This window comes from Cebus imitator, unplaced genomic scaffold (assembly GCF_001604975.1).
Source record: "Cebus imitator isolate Cc_AM_T3 unplaced genomic scaffold, Cebus_imitator-1.0 Scaffold45, whole genome shotgun sequence".
NCBI classification, from domain to species: domain Eukaryota; kingdom Metazoa; phylum Chordata; class Mammalia; order Primates; family Cebidae; genus Cebus; species Cebus imitator.
Window position 1 is genome coordinate 321,399 of NW_016107360.1, and position 19,064 is coordinate 340,462.

At 35.8% G+C, this 19,064-nt stretch overlaps 1 protein-coding gene across 6 annotated transcripts in view; it reads right to left on the reverse strand.

Annotated features, from left to right (window-relative positions):
• CRPPA (CDP-L-ribitol pyrophosphorylase A) overlaps positions 1-19,064 on the reverse strand; it is a 324,254-nt gene that overhangs the window by 97,121 nt on the left and 208,069 nt on the right. Inside the window, exon 10 of one of the 6 annotated variants that reach the window (XM_037737887.1) lies at positions 15,557-18,440. The exons of the other annotated variants lie outside the window; for them this stretch is intronic. Coding sequence (XP_037593815.1) covers positions 18,429-18,440 — 12 coding nt within the window. The 3' untranslated portion in view covers positions 15,557-18,428. Of the gene's footprint in view, positions 1-15,556; positions 18,441-19,064 lie in introns of those variants that run through there. 6 annotated transcript variants of the gene reach the window in all.

Here is a 19,064-nt window from a genome sequence, read left to right on the forward strand (position 1 = left end):
ATCACAAGGGCTGACTCATGTCTAAATATGACTACATCTATTTCGAGCTTCAAGTTCTTTACAGTCAGAGCACCAGTTTCTCATCTCAAAGATCTGGGGTCTGTAACTAAAGACCCCAGGGAACTGTAACTAAATAGTAAGGTAGCTAACTCTTCACATTCACACGTCAATCAGTGGTAGAGAAAAAAATGTCAACCATGGCAAAAACGATGCCAGAAAAGGGGTAAATGAAAAGCAATTCAAATTCATCCCTGGCCCATACCTCTCTCATAAGTCGATGATGCTACCAAGATAAATTGAAGGCTTCCAGGTTTGGGAAGAAAACATGTTCCTGGATAGCCAAAGTTTCTGCTTTCTGAAAGGCTTTCTCTTGTTCATGTTACTCCACGGCCATACTGAGAAAAGTATTGTAGAGAATGCCTTTTCTGGGAGCCATACAGTTATCAGCTCATTTTCTCTGTAGTGGAAAGCCTGAGAACTTGCCTTAGGGATTGAACAGTCTCAGACTGCTACCAGGATTACCATTTCTATGGATACAGATTTCTGATAAAAATTCAGGATGCTTCTATTGTGGCTGAATCTAGTCAAATCTATGGCCTTGTTGCTTTAGAGTCCTTCTAGGACTCTGGATACTCTAGTGTTTCACAGGCACAGGGTTGTAATCTTGTCTATTCTACCATCCTCAGTGTAATGGCCTATGCCATAGGCAATTGAAAAGATGACCCCAAATTGAATTTATCACATACAGTTCTGCCCCTTAGATGGAACACAGGATGCTCAAAGGAAGGTACGTAAGAGAAGCCAAAAAGGTTAGGTTTTGTCCTTTCCCAAACTTATCTCCTAAAAAAATACCCAATTCAATGGCCATTGCCAGCACTAATTTCAGTTTAAGGCAAAAAATTAAACTGTTCTAATGCTAAATGTTTCAAATCATAGGTGATGTTCCTAGCCAGGGAAATTGCAGACTTCCTGGTCTGGGAAGAGAATATATTTCTGGATAGCCCAAGTTTTAAATATCAGACCCTCCCTCCATGTAGATTTTTTCTCTCTGTTTTCAAATAAGTCACTCTGCACCTAAGTTTGTTTCTTTATTGCATACTGCAAAAAAAAAATGAACATAGTCCAGTTTTGTTACCTTTCCCCAGCATTTCCTCTAATGTTTCAGGATCTATGGGCACAAGGTTAATATCCAAAGGCATAACAAATAAGTTTTCCTTTTTTTTTTTTTGAAATCAGTTACAAAGGATCACCTACATCCCAGCCTGAAGAGTGAGGTATCACTGCTGTAATCCCTAGCTCCTCCATTCATCCAAATACGTTTCAGAAACTTTTGTGGCAGCACCACATGGCATAAACCAAATGCTATACCAAAAGAATGTAGTTGGCTGCAAAGAACAAACATTCTTCAAATAATTTTACAAGAAGGAAATCTCTTGGCTCACATAACGGAAGTCAGACACAGAATACATTCTAGGGTTGGACATTTTCGTGCATGTGATTCTCTACGCTTAGGAAAATTTAAATGGGATAGACTGTCAAAAGTAAAATAACTGGTTCTAGGTACCATAGTCTATTTTAAGACAGGCATATCTCTCCATATGTATTAGTCCATTTTCATGCTGCTGATAAATACATACCTGAGACTGGGCAATTTACAAAAGAAAGAGGTTTAATTGGACTTATATTTCCACATGGCTAAGGAGGACTCACAATCATGGCAGAAAGTGAAAGGCATGTTTCACATGGAGGCAGAAAAGAGAAGAGAGCTTGTGAAGGGAAACTCACCTTTATAAAACCATTCAGATCTCATGAGAATTATTTACTACCATGAGAACAGTATGGGGGGTACTACCCTCATGATTCAATTATCTCCCACCAGGTCCCTCCCACAATATGTGGGAATCACGGGAGTGACAGGTCAAGATGAGATTTGGGTGGACGCAGCCAAACCATATCACCATGGCTCATTTTATTAATCCACACCTTCATGTTTATAGTAGTCTAATCATAACAAGGTGTAACAATGGTGGTGGCAATAGGAATATAAAGAAAACTCCAATGTTTTTGTGTGTGGCTCCTGCCTGGCTTCTCCTAATCTGGATAAGCAAATTTACACTTTGGATGATGGTTTCTTTAGTTTTGTTTCAAGTCAATTGATGATTAAAAGAGTACTAGTAATGGCAATACGAGAACCACCTGAAATATGTTTTTTATATTCCACTAAGGGTTGAAAGTCAAACAAAAATAAATTTTCTAGGTATCAAATTCTAACAGAATACCACTGTATTGGTATAGTAGCATGGCCAGGAGGCACTGACTGGAAAAGTTAACAAGGAAAAGATGTGGCAGTCAAAATAATGACATACTATGATAGAAGTGAATAAGGAGGCAACTGTAAAACAATGGGTATGTTATTTAACCTAAGCATTCCACTTCTTAGATTTCTCTTTTGCAGAAATAAATGCATATGAACATGACTGTACATATTCACATATCTTAATGTTCAGAGCAGCACCAATAGACCACATAATGGTTTACAACAGTTAAAAGAAATGATAAATTTAGATAAACTGGCATGTAAAGTCCTCCAGGACATACAAATCCATATATATACATACGTATATAGACAGATTTGATAATCCAAGTAAAATTTATCAAAGTAGATATCCACTAAAAGGTCAACAGTTATTTTCTTTGGAGGATTTTATGGCCTGAATATATCTGCTCCCCATACCCAGTTAATCCCAATGTATTAGCGTTCAGCTAAATACTATGATATTTGGAGATGGGTCTTTTTGGAAGGTAATTAGATCAGAAGGGAAGAGTCCTCATGGCCTTCCTATAAGGTAGACTAGTACCCTTGTAAGAGGCCAGAGAGCTAGCTAACTCTTTTCTGCCATGTGCGTGTATACAAAGTCAGTCTTAGCAACCTGGAAGAAGGCCCTCACCAGAATCCAACCATGCTGGCACCGTGATCTTGAAAATCCAGCCTCCACAACTGTGGGAGATAAATTTTTCCTGTTTATAAGCCACCCAATCTACGGAAATGTGTTATAGTAGCCTAAAGTAAGTAAGACAGAGAGAAACAGGATTGAAAAGAATTTACTGGTTGATAGAATTATTTTTCGAGAAAAATAAATGTTAAAAATGACAGGCTACTTGGTCAAATAAAAATGATAGACTATCAAAAAGAGGTCTTAGCCTTGGGATATGGTACTATACAATTATTAAATAGCTAGTGTAGCAATGTATTAAATAGCTTGAGTCCTGATTTTTTAATAAGCACAGTAACAGAAGTTGCTCCCAGAGTTCCCAAAGATACACAGATGATATAACAGAACAAACTCTAGAAAACTTACAGAAGGAAAATATCAAGGAGAGGATTTTGTCCCACCATCAATGGATTCAATGCATTTAACAATGTTTAATCTACACTGAAAGATGGCTGAATCAGACAAGATCTAAGATTAACATTCACACTTTAGGCATATAATTTAATTTTTGCTCATGTGCAAAGATGAAAATTAAGTATTTAAGTGAAAGTTCCTTTTTCAGATTCACAGCCTCCACTTTAATAATTTTATTTTTATTAAGTCTCATCATGTATGGTTCATGAAAAATATTTTTAGTATCCAATATTCACTAAAAACTGAAACAACAAAGATAAGGTTTTCTTTTTTCAACTATTTCCCACACGATACCTAAATCATTACTTATAAAACTACTTAGGCCCATTAAACATATATACTATGCTGCTCCTGACTGTTCTACTCCTATGCGTTTAATCAGTCATGGTACACTGAAAACATACACTCAGTCTCTAGACAAATTCCTAGGGAATTTTCTGTTCCTAAAACTTAAGTATTTCTGGATTATGTACCAATACATATATTTACAGTTTTCTGTTTAGACAAAAAGACATTTTCTTAGCATTTCAATAATCCAGACTAGCACAAGTATTGTAACAGAAAAAACAAAGGAACTGGGACATTTTTCTGATTCCTTTTCAAGCCTAACTTCTGCTTGTCAATAAAATATTCTTGCTACTTCATTTTTCTGTTAACCTTAATAGATCCAAGGCTACTCTTAAGAGTTGCTCAACAAAGACCATGAATCAACAATGTGTATAGCACAATTATAAATGCCCTGAAGGAAATAAAAAGGGAGTAAAAGAAAAACATCAAAGGCTCCCTATGAAGAGAAATGAATGTGACTTTGTAAATCCAAACTCAATTTGGTAGTTTTGAGGGAATATGGGATTGGTAAGAATTAAATAATTCCTCGAGAAAAAAGGAGTTGAGGAGGAGGAGCCATGGATTTGAGATGATGGGAAGGTAAATCTCCTTTAGTGAAGCAGAAGCAGTAATTAGGTAACAAGTCTAGAGATTTGTGTGGTTGAAACAGAATTACACTCAAGACAAAAAAATATCCTTAAAGATTAGCAAGTGCTAATACTCAGGAAGAGTGTTCCAGGCTGCAAGGTGATCTAGTTTCTAGTCTTAGATAATTGAAGAACTGAGCCAATGCCAGGACAGTTTGTATGAATTTGGGTAAAGTCTTTATTTCAATCCCTAAATAATTTTGTCCTATTTCATAGTCAGGACAATCAGAACAAATGTATGGTGTGAGCAAAGAGATGAGGTGAGGGAGTATGTTAAACAGATAAGTATTAAATACATTGTTCAATAATAAAGAAAGCAGTACGGTTTCAAGTCATAATTACTGCTGGTAACAGTTGCACAACTATTTGGAAGGTATTTTCAAGCAATGCATCATATAGTATTGTAGTTATTAATATTAAAAACTTAGGTAACAGACTCGCCCGGGATTCTATTCAATGTCTGCCTCTGCTGGCAGTGTGAGATTGAAACTCTCAGAGCCTCCTTTTTGTCACCTATAAAATAATAATACCCCAACAGGTTCACTGTAAGCATAGTAACAGGTAAACCTAGAGAACTCAGTTCATTGCAGGAATACAGTAGGCCCTCAGTAAATAATACCCATCAACAACCCAACTTTTCAAAAGCAGTATAATGCATATTAAATGTATTTACTTTCATGTGGCTTTCAAAAGAAATTTACATATACAATAACAATTTGAAGAATAGCAAGGGAATTCTGTCATTATTCCAATACACATGTATTTTATTAATATAAATAATTGACTAGTATACAGCAGGTCTCTAGCTCCTTGAGAAGTTGCTTAACAAGTTCCAAAATATAAAAAGCGCTATTTTCAGCTCTTCTAGTCAGGATAATTGAAAATAACAAAAACATAAGAGAAAAAATGTAACTTAAATGCACATAAGGATGATCCACACTCATGAAACATTTAGTATGTTTTAATATCATTCACTGTCTCTCAAGATTCTGGCAGATGTAAACACCCATTTCAAAAAAAAAAAAAAAAAAACTCATGCACATTTCAAAGGTTCCAATTTCCTCTCTCTGATTGTTACAAATCATCAGGACTAGAATAAATCTCAGCAAGAGTGTGACTGAGGCTATCTCACAACCCTCATTAGCTACTGGTATATTAACAAGGCAAGTATTCTCTTAAGCATGAATAAAATCACTGCAACTCTAGAAATCTGAGGCATCACAGAACTGGGTTGAGCACGGCAGAGCCATTTTGCTGTGATCTGATCTCATTTGATATTCACAGTGGTAAAAAGTACACAAGAAAAATTCTGAATGTACAGTGGTTTCTACCCAGATGGCAACATCATTAGAAAAGTTATGGCTGCATATTTACCATCTGTAGAGTGAGAAGCCATTAGGCAACAAGCATCTATATGTTCAAGCAAGAGCTACCACATAGCCACATGCATGGGAAGTCTGAATGAGTAACAAAGCCAAAGGCTGTCTTACCAAAGAATGAATATTCATGATGTTGCCAAGTACCACACAGATTAAACACAACTGTTATAATTTCATATTGTTATTCTGCCTGACAGCAACATCAAAGATCAAAATAGAACATGATCAAGGATAATTCATCGAGAATGTGTATTTACCTAGCATTAAGAAATGAGTTAGACACTAGCAGTAATCACAGAGGTTCTTCTGAGTGGGAAGGACTATTGTACAGAAATAGAATACAGACCACATGGAGAATCCCAAGTGAAAATATCCAAGGTAAATACAGGTTTGAGAAATCCTCTATAAATACGTAACTGCTTTACTTTTCTAAATCTAAATATGTTGACACCCATTTCCCTTTTTCTCAATTCTCTTAACAACTATTTATCTCAACTCTAAAACAATTCAGTATTGTATAAGAATATAGGGACCTTTACTGATAAATATTTTGAAATCTCTCATACAATAACTATTTGGTTCAACATAGTCTTATCAAATCAAAATTAAAACTTCAAACACAAAAGGCTACACTTTCAAACATAAGGCTACAATGAAAATTCATCCAAACATAAATGTCAAACCAGCTTGCAGATACATAAAACAGATGCCATCTCCTAGCATGGGCATAGAGCTTCACAAGTGTCTGCCTTCATTGTTCCCAAAGTTCATCTGAAGTTATCCAGGCAGAGCTAAACTAGAAAGCTATTTTCAATTGCTAACTTTTAATAGAAGACAGTTAACTTAAAAATGTTGCTTTATTTATGTGCAATGCAGAAAAATTGGGACTTGAATCCATTTTTGGTAATAGGAACAAACAAATTAAGTATGGTAGATTAGGTCACCATGTTACAAAATGAAAAAAAATAACTATAATCAAACGGTAAGCATTCCTCAATAGATTTATTCCATTTGGCTTTGCTGCATAACCGAAAATAAAATGTAAGCTTTTGAACAACACAGGTCTAATTATGCTATTCCTCCTTAAATTTTCTACGATCTCCCTTAGAGCACATTTTAGTGTGGGTTTTGTAACTGGTAATTTCTTTTCAATGGCTTTTTTTGCAGAAAGGAGAGTTTGCGACAGGTGGAGTAAGTGCTTTAGTGGTAACTTCTGAGATTTTGGTGCACCCAGCACCCAAGCGGTGTACACTGCAACCAATGTGTAGTCTTTATCCCTCACTCCCCTCCCACCCTTTTCCCCAAGTCCCCAAAGTTCATTGCATGATTTTTGTGCGTCTGCATCCTCACAGCTTAGCTCCCACTTATGAGTGAAAACAAACGGCATTTAGTTTTCCATTCCTGAGTTACTTCACTTAGAATAATGGTCTCCAACTCCATCCAGGTTGCTGTGAATGCCATTATTTTGTTCCTTTTTATGGCCGAGCAGTATTCCATGGTATGTGTATGCATCTTTTTCATATAACTTCTTTTGCTCTGAGCAGATACCCAGGAGTGGAATTTCTGGATTAAATGGTAGATCTACATTTAGAAGCAGCAGCAATGTTACTCTCATAGGAAAAGCAGAGGTTTACCCAGTATGTCCTTGAATGAAGACCCTTTCAACTTCTGAAATGCTCATAGACTATACCACTAAGCTGAATTTTCAGTATTTGTCAGTTGAAAAGTGCATAATTATGAATTTTAAAATACCTTTAAATTATCTTCATCAGCTATATCACCCATATATTTGAGGATAATTATTTCTTCCTTACAGAAAATTCCTAGAGTAAAACAGATTTGCAGACTTTGATAATGGTGGTGTGACTCAGGGTTTAGGAAACACTCCTTAGGTGAAAGAGGAAGGAATTAAGAATTGCTCCAGCACTGTGTTTTCACTGTTGTAGCTCCAAAGGTCAGCAGTATACTTGCGCAGAGCATGCTCAATACTTATTTGCTACAAGAATTAACTAGTGAGTATCAGAGTACTAGTCTTAGTTACACTGGGCTTTGGGACTTTGCACTGGTTGCTTCCTTTAGTGAAATGTGCTGCCCCAAGATATCTGCAAGGCTATTTCTCTCCGCTCCTTCAAGCATTTTGCTAAATGCCATCTTCCTAATGAGGCAAATCCATACCTGAGATCCACAATGCCTCCTCCCTGACCTTATTCCATTTTATGCTTCCCCCTACAAGTTATTACGATAATTCTCTTACCATTTAATTCTCTTTTGTACTATTTTAACTGTCTCCCACTTACAAAATGCAAGATGTACAAGTACAGAGACTGTATGATTTGTTCAGTGGTACAGTCCAAGCTTCTAAAAGAATGCCTGGCATAGTGAATATACTTTAAATGACTTAGTCTTTGACAAATCATTCCATGTCTGATCCTTCTGTACAAAAAAAAATGAAGTCTCCCCTCCTCAGTTCAGAGTGGTTCAAAAAACAAGTGGATTTACCATTAGAAAATGAAATTCAATGATAATTTTGAAATTTATGTAATTGCACTTGTAGCTTTTCCACATGGGATGGTGTGAGTGATAAGGTAAAAGAATAGAGGGATCCTCTCTCAGCTAGATGCTTACTGTTTGGGTGGACGTGACAGTTCACCTGTTCAGAATATATATATTCTGTTGGTTCTATGTCTCTGGAGAACCCTGAGTGATACATAAGGTTCTGAGGCAGCCTAAGTTGTAAAAAGCAATATTAGCAACATGCCTTCTTAGAGATGTACAGATAACATGCACGATCTGATGTGATTTCTTAAGAAAGTTAGTTTCTACTGAGGTATAAATGACACTACAAACTGCACGTTTCAAGTGTAAAGCTTAATGGGTTTTGACAAATACATACAACTGTATACCTGCCATCCTAATTCATATGTACATTTCCATCATCTCTCTTGCCCTTTTCCACTGTTCTGATTTCTATTACCTTAGTTTTGCCTGTTCTAGAACTTCAGATTCTAGAAAGAAAAGGAATAATATAGTACAAACTGTACAATGAAAGTCATTTCACCCTATCACCTACTTAGGTGATTGGTGAACTGAAAAATTTAGGGGATAGGGGAACAGTCATCTTGTCAATCCATGAACATGATATACATATCCATTTATTTAGGTGTTAATAGATTAGGTTATAAGGTCTTCACTCTAGAACATACCAGGCAAACCTCTGCTTTACACTATGAGGGTAAGATTGCTGGTTCTTCGAAAAGCAGATCTACCATTTAAACCAGAAACTCCACTCCTATCTACCAGAGCAAAAGAAGTCATTATACAGATAATACAGTACACAGTACAAATAGTACAGTACAAAATCTATCATAAATGATTTCTATTGCCGAATGTTTTCCATCAAACACAGTGTTTGAGATTCAACTTTGTTGTTGTATGTCTGTATCTTAGTTTAACTTTTATATATACATTTCTGATCATCTTGAGTTTACTTTTGCATTAGGTGATAGGTAGAGATTGAAGCTGAATACTAACAAATGTTTCCAATTCTATAATAATTTGCTGAAATGACGTTCCTTTTCCTATTGAATCACCTTGACACCTTTGTCAAAAATCAGTTGTCTAAATATGTATGGGTCTATTTCTAGACTATTTCAATTTCTCCACTTATTTTTCTAACACCAATTCTACACAATCTTTATAGCCTTACAAATTGTTAAATCAATTGATATGAGTCATCTAACTTTGTCGTTCTTTTACAAATTAGGTGTATAGTAGGCTTTTTGCATTTTCATGCAAATTTGAGAATCAGCTTGTCCTTTTCAAAAATAAATGTCTGTTGGCATTTTAATTAGGATCACACTGAGATACAGCTCATTCGATGGAGAACTGTCATCTTGTCAAACCATTCATTTAGGTGTTATTTAATTCCTCTCATTGATATTTTGTACTTTTAAGTATAGAGATCTTGAACAGTTCTCTACACTTGTTTTCCTAAGTCTTTTATATTTATCATGCTACTGTAAGTGATATTAACTTTAATTTTTAACATTTGTAGTATATATTTTATATTGACCTTATATTTAAGAAAACAATTCCTCTAAAATTAGTTAACTAAGGGCTTTTTCATAAACTTCTGACTAAAAACTTGTGAAATTAACATTTTACATAAATTACTTCTAAGGTAAATTTGCTTCAATAAACAAGTCTACATTTACATTAGGATGCACACATGCTCTCAGTCTCCCATAGTTTAAAAAATATGAACATTAAGAAAATAATTTCACCACATTTTAAGTTGCTGCTCATATAAGCTTGGGAAGATATCAAATACTTAAGTATAAATACCAGAAACAATAAAAGGGATTAAATGTCTATTTTATATGTATGCATGTGTGTGTGAACATATAGGTATATACATGTATACGCAGGCATATATATAAAAGTCTTTACAAATCAAAGAAACAGTACTGCTTTTGCTGAAGCCGGACAAAAATATCTCAAGACACTACTTCTTTGTGTGTTTATCCCTTCTAATGAAAGCAGGGCCAATTCACTGTGAATTGTTTTCTTTACTTAGACAGGATTTATTCTTCCAACTTCTAAGGAATTCAGAGCTCTCCTGACCTCTTCAGCACCTTTAAGCAAATAGCCGTGAATCTCATTTTTTATATATTTTGGCTGTTATCACTAAAATTGAAAACACCAATGGTAAAATTTTACCAGGATCAGAACGTTTAATACTTAATATAAAATTAAACATACTTACCTGAGGAAGGAGACCCTTAATCCTCTCAAGCTTCCAAGACCCCTTGCCCCTAGACTTCTACATTGCATTTCAAAAGGAGAAGTAAAGCCTGGCACACCAGGTGCCACCCTTAATCACACTCCTGTAGATCGCAGGCATGGTATGGAACGATCTTTCTGGAAGGCATTATTTTTGCTTAAACATGATCAAACCCCCACCTAGTCATGTACCCCATGCCTACTTCATGGATCAAGACCCTTTCACATGTAATTTCTAGAACTGTAAAACTTTGAAAGGGCAAGAATTTTCTTTGCCAAGGAGCTTGGTTGTTAAGGTATTTTCACCTTCCACAGCTCCCAGGCAAATAAATCACCACTTCCTTCCTTGTTCGGTGGTCGAGAGGTTTGTTTGTGGCCACTTCTGCTTCAATCTAAGACAAAAAAATTATTTGCAAAACAGATGAAAAACCAGAGTGACAGGTAAGACAAAGATGCGTTTAAGTCACATGAATATTCCTCTGCTACTCCTGGAAGAAGCCCAATCTAGGCCTTTTAGTCCATGCTGTGGGCAGAGGAGAGTGTGAACCTAGTTCTTTATTTATTAGACATAACACTATTGCCCTATAACACTGAAAGATAAGGTAGCCTTATACAAGTAGATGAGAAAGGGGCCATTTTTGCCTCCCTTATGACCTGAAGCCTACTCTGTTTCCTCAGAGATTTTATACACAGAGATACTTTTGTTACTACTTATGCTCCAAGTTTCATAGTCCCTTACCTAATATCCATATGCCTTTGTCTCTTAAGTGTCCCCTAAATTTGTTTATAAAGTCTCTAGAAAGTAGCCTGGCAATAAACTACAATCTGTCAACACAGAGTTACTGAAAATTTATCAGAAAAGAGAAAAATCTATGGAAAGTATTTCCCTATACCTAGAACAATCTGAGTGCCAAAGAAAGCTGACTTTGGATTTACATCTTGTATTATGTTTTATTTTGCTGTACTGCTTTAATGGTATGATTTTTCTCACACATAGAAAATTAAATTGCATGTGTATAAACTATACTCTCAATTAAGGGTCAAAAACAGAAGGTAATGAAGACAAAGACCAAACTCAACAAAGGAGTAGCAGGATCTAAATTAAAACTCTGGAAACTTGTGTGAACTTCGGAAATTATGCTCTAGTGAGTTTAAAACCTTGTTTTTGGTATTTTGGTTTTTCTTCCTTAACACAAAGAATGTGACATTTGCATGAATATTGTTCGGAGGTGGCGTCTTGGAATAACTAGCACAAGAGTTTGGAGTGGACACTTTTGCAGCTTGAAACAATTCCCCAGATCATTCCGAGAGGTTCCTGCAATACCACCATTATTGCCTCACCCCACCAAGAATCATAGTGGTAAATTTTTTTTTAAAAAGGCATAAGAAACTCTGTTTACAATGTTCTTTATATAATTACAATTTGGAGCGCAACCCAAATCAAAGTAAACCACACAATGATGCCTTGAAGCAAAGGTACTTAAGATGTGCAGATAATTATGGTGGGCATTATCAAAAAAGCAGTGTTACAGCTCTCTAGTTCCCTCTGGAATGTATCCCACTAAGCCAATTCTGGCAGTGAAACAAAGCAAGTGTCAAAGAACTATTCCTTCTAAAACCAATTATTTCCGTCAAGATTTTGCTTTTTTGAAAAACAGTTGATATTTAAATTGACTCTCTCTCTTAATACTTCACTGAAAGATTTGTCCCTCTCTTCCTCACACCACTGTAGCTGATTGAGGTAGCCCAGCAAACAATCTATCTGTATCTTGATGACACTGCAACCAATATCAGATCTAACTGTACGGAGACAGGCATTTCACAGAAGAGCTGGGAAGGGTCTCAGATTCCCTATTTAGAAGTCCTGTGGAATCCTCAGCTTCCCTCTGTCCAGAAGATATAGTCTAAGAAAGTGCAGCAATACCTGAGCTAATCAAGCAACTTTCATATCCTCCTCCCCGTGTTTGGGGCCAGGCTGTGGCCGCTCCATTACAAAAAGCTTCTTTCCTTTCATATGCCTTCTTTGCAAGGAATCTCTTTAGAAGACTCTGATCTCCAAGTCCCCCCCCCAACACCTGCACATCCATTCTTGCCATCATGATTATAGACCATCTGCTCAGGTCCATTTCTTGTTCTGAATTGCTCCAGAATAACTGATAATAAAGGTTGTCGTGGTTTCCAAGCACACCCAAGCCAGATTCCTTTGGTTCCTCTGCATCCAAAGCTGAGGAAAGGCCCTGCTAATCCCCATTCCCCACAGTATCCCATTCCCAAAAAGCCAAGAAGAGAAGATAAGATCATGAAATAATCTGAAGATTAATGGAAATGAGATTGCTTCTTAGCATAAAGCCAAAGCTCACTAAATATTAATAATGTAACATGGCTTTCATTTTATTTTGAGCATACATATGTGTATACATATAGTATATATATATATATACACACACACACACACACACACACACACACACACAAACATGTATAGAGATATATAAAATATATACACTTTTTTTTTACTTTAAGAAATTCTTCTGCTAAAGCCTCACTGAGCATGTAAACACAGTTGTGCATCTGAGGTACAAATCTAGTTCAATCACCTATTAGCTTACGTATGTGAAGTTACTTGAGTTTCTGAGGCTGGGTTCCTCACCAGCATATGTTAGAGCTATCAATTCCCACTTCCTGTGGCTATCCTAAAGTTTCTGTAAGTTTATATGAAAGTGCCTGGTGCACACCGTGATTAAAAAAGTATGTCTTCTTTCCATATTCTATGAATAACTAATTTTAATGAATGCCTGTAATTTAGAAGCTTTGCTAGGCTACTTATATGAAGAAAATAAAATATACAATCAGAAATAGTGAGATTATCTTCAACTAGGATGACAGAAAACACACTGTAGATACTAACAAAAGTGCATTCAAGAGAAATGTTGTAGTGTTTCCGAGTAATGTAGCTAACAAATTCAAAGACAAACTGAACGTCAGAGAACTTTTAGCCTTTCTAGAACATGTTATACTATCTAGAGAAAGACACTCAGGTTTGAGACTTAAGAACGGCAGGACTCACTCATAGTCTGAACCAAAAGAACCATCTTCCCTAATTAGGTGGCAAGGCCTGTTTCTATCACATCAAACGTTCTGGTCCCATGAAAGCCATAATCACTCTCAGTTTTTTTTTACTTCCCTAAATAACTGAGATAATGAAGCCACCTAGATCACTTTGAGTTTTGTTGTTCTTTCCACACTAAAGTTTTTTTCATAACCTAATGATGTATATTATTTTCATACACAAAATAAGCAAGCCCTGTTGATTACTCAAATGCTGACACTCATATTTTAGTAAAATACAACAGGTGCTTTGTTCATCTGACAACATGACAACATGTTGGGGAAAACCCTTAAAAAAAAAAAAAAAAAAGGCAGAAATCTACCCAAACCCAGGTCAAGCAGAATAGGATAAACATGATATACATGGCACACCTACATCACGAATACACCACTGTGAACCTGAAGAATGCTAGAGGGCAAGAAGGAAAACCTAGTTATGAAACCAAGCTGCACACCTGGGAATCAGGGTGGAATATGAGGACTAGGTGGATAGGGCCACAATGGCTTTAAGTATATGTGATTTAAGTTTAAAATCATGCGAATATACTTTCTCAAAGAGTAAGTTTAAAAAGCCAAACATACTTGAAACCATGAAAAGAATCAGTAATTTTTTTTTTTTTTTTTTAAAGAACCAGTTTCACCATCTTGCCCTAGCTGATCTTAAACTCCTGGGCTCAAGCAATCCTTCTTGCCTCTGCCTCTGAAAATGCTAGGCAAAAACGAGTAAGTTCTTTCATCTGAATTTTATATAATATAAAGTAGTAAGAACTATAGAACTTCCAACACATAATGATTCCATCCGAATCGCTGCACTAGAAGGAACCAAACTCCATCAGGTAGAATAGGAACCTTTGTCTCCTAGTCTCTGTGGGTAAACAGAATCTTAACTTCTTTGATTACCAGATAACATACACATCTAGCCTAAACACATTCACACTGACCAATCCTTTGTAATTTTTTACTGGAGTGTTGCTCTCTCCCAGACTCCCAATACATTGAGAAGCTTTGATTTGGATCCCTGATGGCTAGCTGAAGGGTCTAACTGGACCAGTGGTTCCAAACTCTGGCTGCACATTCCAGCCACGTGGGAATTTTAAATATTCTGCCCCCCACCCCTTCATGCTCCTTTAAAAATGACCACTTCTGCACAAATCAGAAGGAAGCTCCACTCTTTACCCTATCAGTAGTTACTAAAATCTGTTTTCACCACTTTAATCAATGTCTGTCTTTGTTTATCTTTCATAGTAATTAATGCCTCTCACATGAGTAAAGGACATGTCCAAAAAACTTATTTTAAAAAAGTCTGTATTATCATAGAATAAAATTTTCCAATAAAGTGGATAATAAAAGAACTAAAACATTTACATGCCTTTTACACACTATTTAGAGTGATTCTAAATACCAACTCTGCGGGATGAGCCCTCCTCAAAAAAATTAATCCCATAGTCATTTTTTATTACCGTTAAAATTCTCCTAAATCTCATTTCTATGTAGAATTTGCATGCCTCCTGTGCATACACACAAACTGAAAGTTCACTTTAAACATATTTCATAAAGAATTTTCTCACTTGACATATCTTTGCACTGGCTAGATAATTCACTACAGCAAAATCCTTAATGGGGTATCTGGTTTCCAGATTTTGTAAATAACATGGACTCAAGATAATCAGACATTCCACTCTAATATATTGCAAAACCAATGCCTTCAGATCTGTAGCCATTTTTTTTTTAATTTTATTTTTTGAGATGGAGTTTTGCTCTTGTCACCCAGGCTGGAGTGTAATGGTGTGATCTCAGCTCACTGCAACCTCTTCCTCCTTAGTTCCAGCAATTCTCCTGCCTCAGCCTCCCGAGTAGCTGGGATTACAGGCAGGCACCACCACAACCAGCTAATTTCTGTGTTTTTAGTAGAGGCAGGGTTTTACCATGTTGGCCAGGCTGGTCTCAAACTCATGATCTCAGGTGATCCACCTGCTTCAGTCTCCCAAACTGCTGGGATTACTGGCATCAGCCACTTTGCCCTGTCAGATCTGTAAACTTCGAAAAGTGACTTTGCTCCTATGGACGTTACTGCTTTTTTCCAAAAAATATAAACTTCAATCACCTCTCAGGAGTTCTTATGCAAGAAGCAAAGTGGTTATGCTTACACACCAAGTGACTTAGTCTTCATCAAAGTGATTCACATTGGAAAGCATTCTCTCACACCAGAAATTGGAAATGTTAGACTACAAACCGCAAATATGTAAAGTATTCCAAAAAGTTTTATTACATCAATAGTATTTATTTACAATAATAGCAACATCTACAATGATCATGTGGGAGTACTACATGTATGATCTAAATTAAATATTGTCTGCATGGCATTCACATGCCTACAAATTTAAAACACTGGAATAACCTGACACATAAAAGTCCAATTAAAAATATATGTTGCTGCCTAATTTGATTTTTAGTCACTCTATAATTAATAAACCTGCAGCTACCTTATGATGTCTTAAGATTTTTTACAAGTCAATGAAAATCTGTTTACAAGAAATTTCAAGTCAAAAACTTCTCACAAGGCTTTTTATAAAGTGTAAGCATTGGGTACATTTAAATGCCTAGTACTGTGAAAGAGTATTAAATTGGCATATCATCAATTCCCTTAAGCAACAATGCAAACTTAACAGACAATGAATTTTCACACGGTAATGTGGTGAGAAAACATGTAGAAACCTGAAAAAAATACCTAATACATAGGTATTAAAAACTGTTCTTGCTTAACACTCTACCAGATACACTGAATTCTTCCAATCCAAAAGGAGTCCTATTCTTATTTTTATGTTTTTTTATATAAGCATTTTTCCTTAGTATTTTTGAGCTATGTCTAATAATGAAGAAAACTATAACACATATGAATACATGAAAATGTCAAATTCACTGCAAGGAAAATGAATTAAAATAGTCACATATCTCCTAAGATGAAAGGAGAGATCAAAGGTACACACATACGTCATTTAGTTTGATTCAATTTCATAAAACACAGCATTTGGATCTTCTAAATTTGTCGCATTTATGTTGAAATAAAAACATCTAAGTATTGATAGTGACAGTAGACAGACAAATTCCTAGGCAGACAGGGGCAGGTCCCCAGTGAAACTCTACCTTCAAGCCAAGGACATCCTAAAGCCTGGAAAACCACCCTACAAGTTACAGACAGAATTCATGAACCAGAGTAAGAACTTCCATCACCATCTTACTCACTTTCTCTCAATTGGTTCTTTCTGAATGATGCCTTTTAACCAATCAAATGGTGTCTTTTCCAAGCCCACCCATAAACCAAATGGCACACATTCCCCCATTCACAGTCCATTTAAACCACAGACTAGCCTCAAAAACAACTACTCACTTTCGGGTCCCCTCTTGTGTCGAGAGCTTGTCTTTCGCTCAATATATTTTACCCTGCCTTACCCCCTTCTCCAATGTCCCAGTACCTTATTCCTCTTGGTTGTGGGAAAAGAACCTGCAACTTGCTGAAATGTCGGAGTGAAACAGTTGCTAATGCTCTTGCTCACTGAGCTGCAGGGCAGTGGGAATAAAACAGCTGTAACACTCCTGCCTGCTGAATTATAGGAATAAAAAAGCTGCAACAGTATGTTGATGGTATGTGCAAAACTTTTGAGTTCTTAAATAATTGTGTTATTTGAACATAATGACTGTTTCTTACTTTCTAATCCTTTATTCGTTTACTTCTCTTTTATCTGAGTGTGCTAGTTAGAGCATCCACTACCAAGTTCAATAGAAATGGTGATTATAGCCATTCTTTTCTTGTTCTTTGTTTTAAAGGTAATGTTCCTAACACATTATGGTTGATGTTCAAATTAGATTTTTGGATTATAACTTTACCAAGACACTTTAATTTGCTAAGAGTTTATCATTATTGGTGCTGAATTTTATCACATCTTCTCTCAAACTATTGAGAGGATGTCACCAACTTTTCTTTAACTTAAACGTATGATAAATTACCACAGCTGAATTTTTAATATTAAACTATCTCTGAATTCCTAGGATAAATCATTTGTACTTAACGTTTGTGAATGATAATAGCCTGCAATTTGTTAACTTTTACCTCCATAACTTGAAACTATATATAAATAATTTAACCACTATTCTGTTAATATTTTACATATTTTCAGGAACACAGTATCTATAGTGTAAACTGAAACCATTAGAGTAGTACATTAAACAAAAAAATACTACTACTCAAATCTATGATGTCCTGATACAGCTTCCAAGTGTTTGTTCATTTTTGCACTTTACATATTGGTCACTCAATAGTCACTGAGGGCCTACACTACAACAGGCACCATGCCAGTGCTAGAAATAAAGTGGTGAACCAGACAAAAACATTCTGTCTTCTTTGGCTTCATATTCTAGAAAGAAGACAATCAGCATGAATAAGTAAAGCATTTTGTGCCAAATTGTGTTGAACTGTTATAGAGAAAAAGCAGGAAGAATGACAGGGAATGCTTGAGTGGGAGATGGGCAGGGTCAATTCAGGCTCAATACATACTGAAGCACATCTGGAAAGACACCAATATGATAAAGAAAGCCAAAGCTAAGCATTATGATGAAAACAGTATAAAACTATTTTTTGTTAAAAAAAAAAAAAAAAAAAACCAGACAATTTTGGCAAGGCTGACAGGTATGGCAGAATAGTAGTTCTCAGCTCAATTCTTCCTAATGCAACCAAGAAAAGAAATGATGTAGATGATGTGACCTACCCTTTCCTTCTTCACTTAGGGAATATACTGGAACAAAGATGAGACCACGGGTATTACTATTATCCTAATTATTATTACAACAAATATCAAATTTTAGAATTATTTTTAGTGTATGTTACTTACAGTGTATTTCACAAGTGGTTAAAAATAACTATGGTTGGCAATATTTTAAGGGTCTTATCTAGCTACACTTTAAGGTTCCCTGAAAATCTGACCCTTTACAATTCCACAGCTAATTTTTAATAAACAAGTATCCAAATTTTACATAATTTGGGCACAAATCTTTAGCGTCTTTATCTTACTCATTTGCTAAAGAGGAAAACTGCCAAAAATAATAAACACAATGATCTATTGTTTGGGTGTGTCCAACATCTGTTCCCTATCCTGTAGGGAATGCACCCCTCCCTTATTCTCATTCATGGAGTTTGGGTGGGGCTGACCTGGTTCCAGGTGTGGACAAGTTAAGCAGGCCTGATTAATACAAAGTACATTCACATGGGCCACAGTAATTGAATCTGAAAATGAAGATATATTTTATAACAGGCTTAATAAGAGTTAGAACTATAGTTTTCAGTGAAAATATTGGGATAGAGGCACTCTTTCCTCTGAATTTACAAAACATAAAATATAAAGTGGGAGCAGTAAATTATA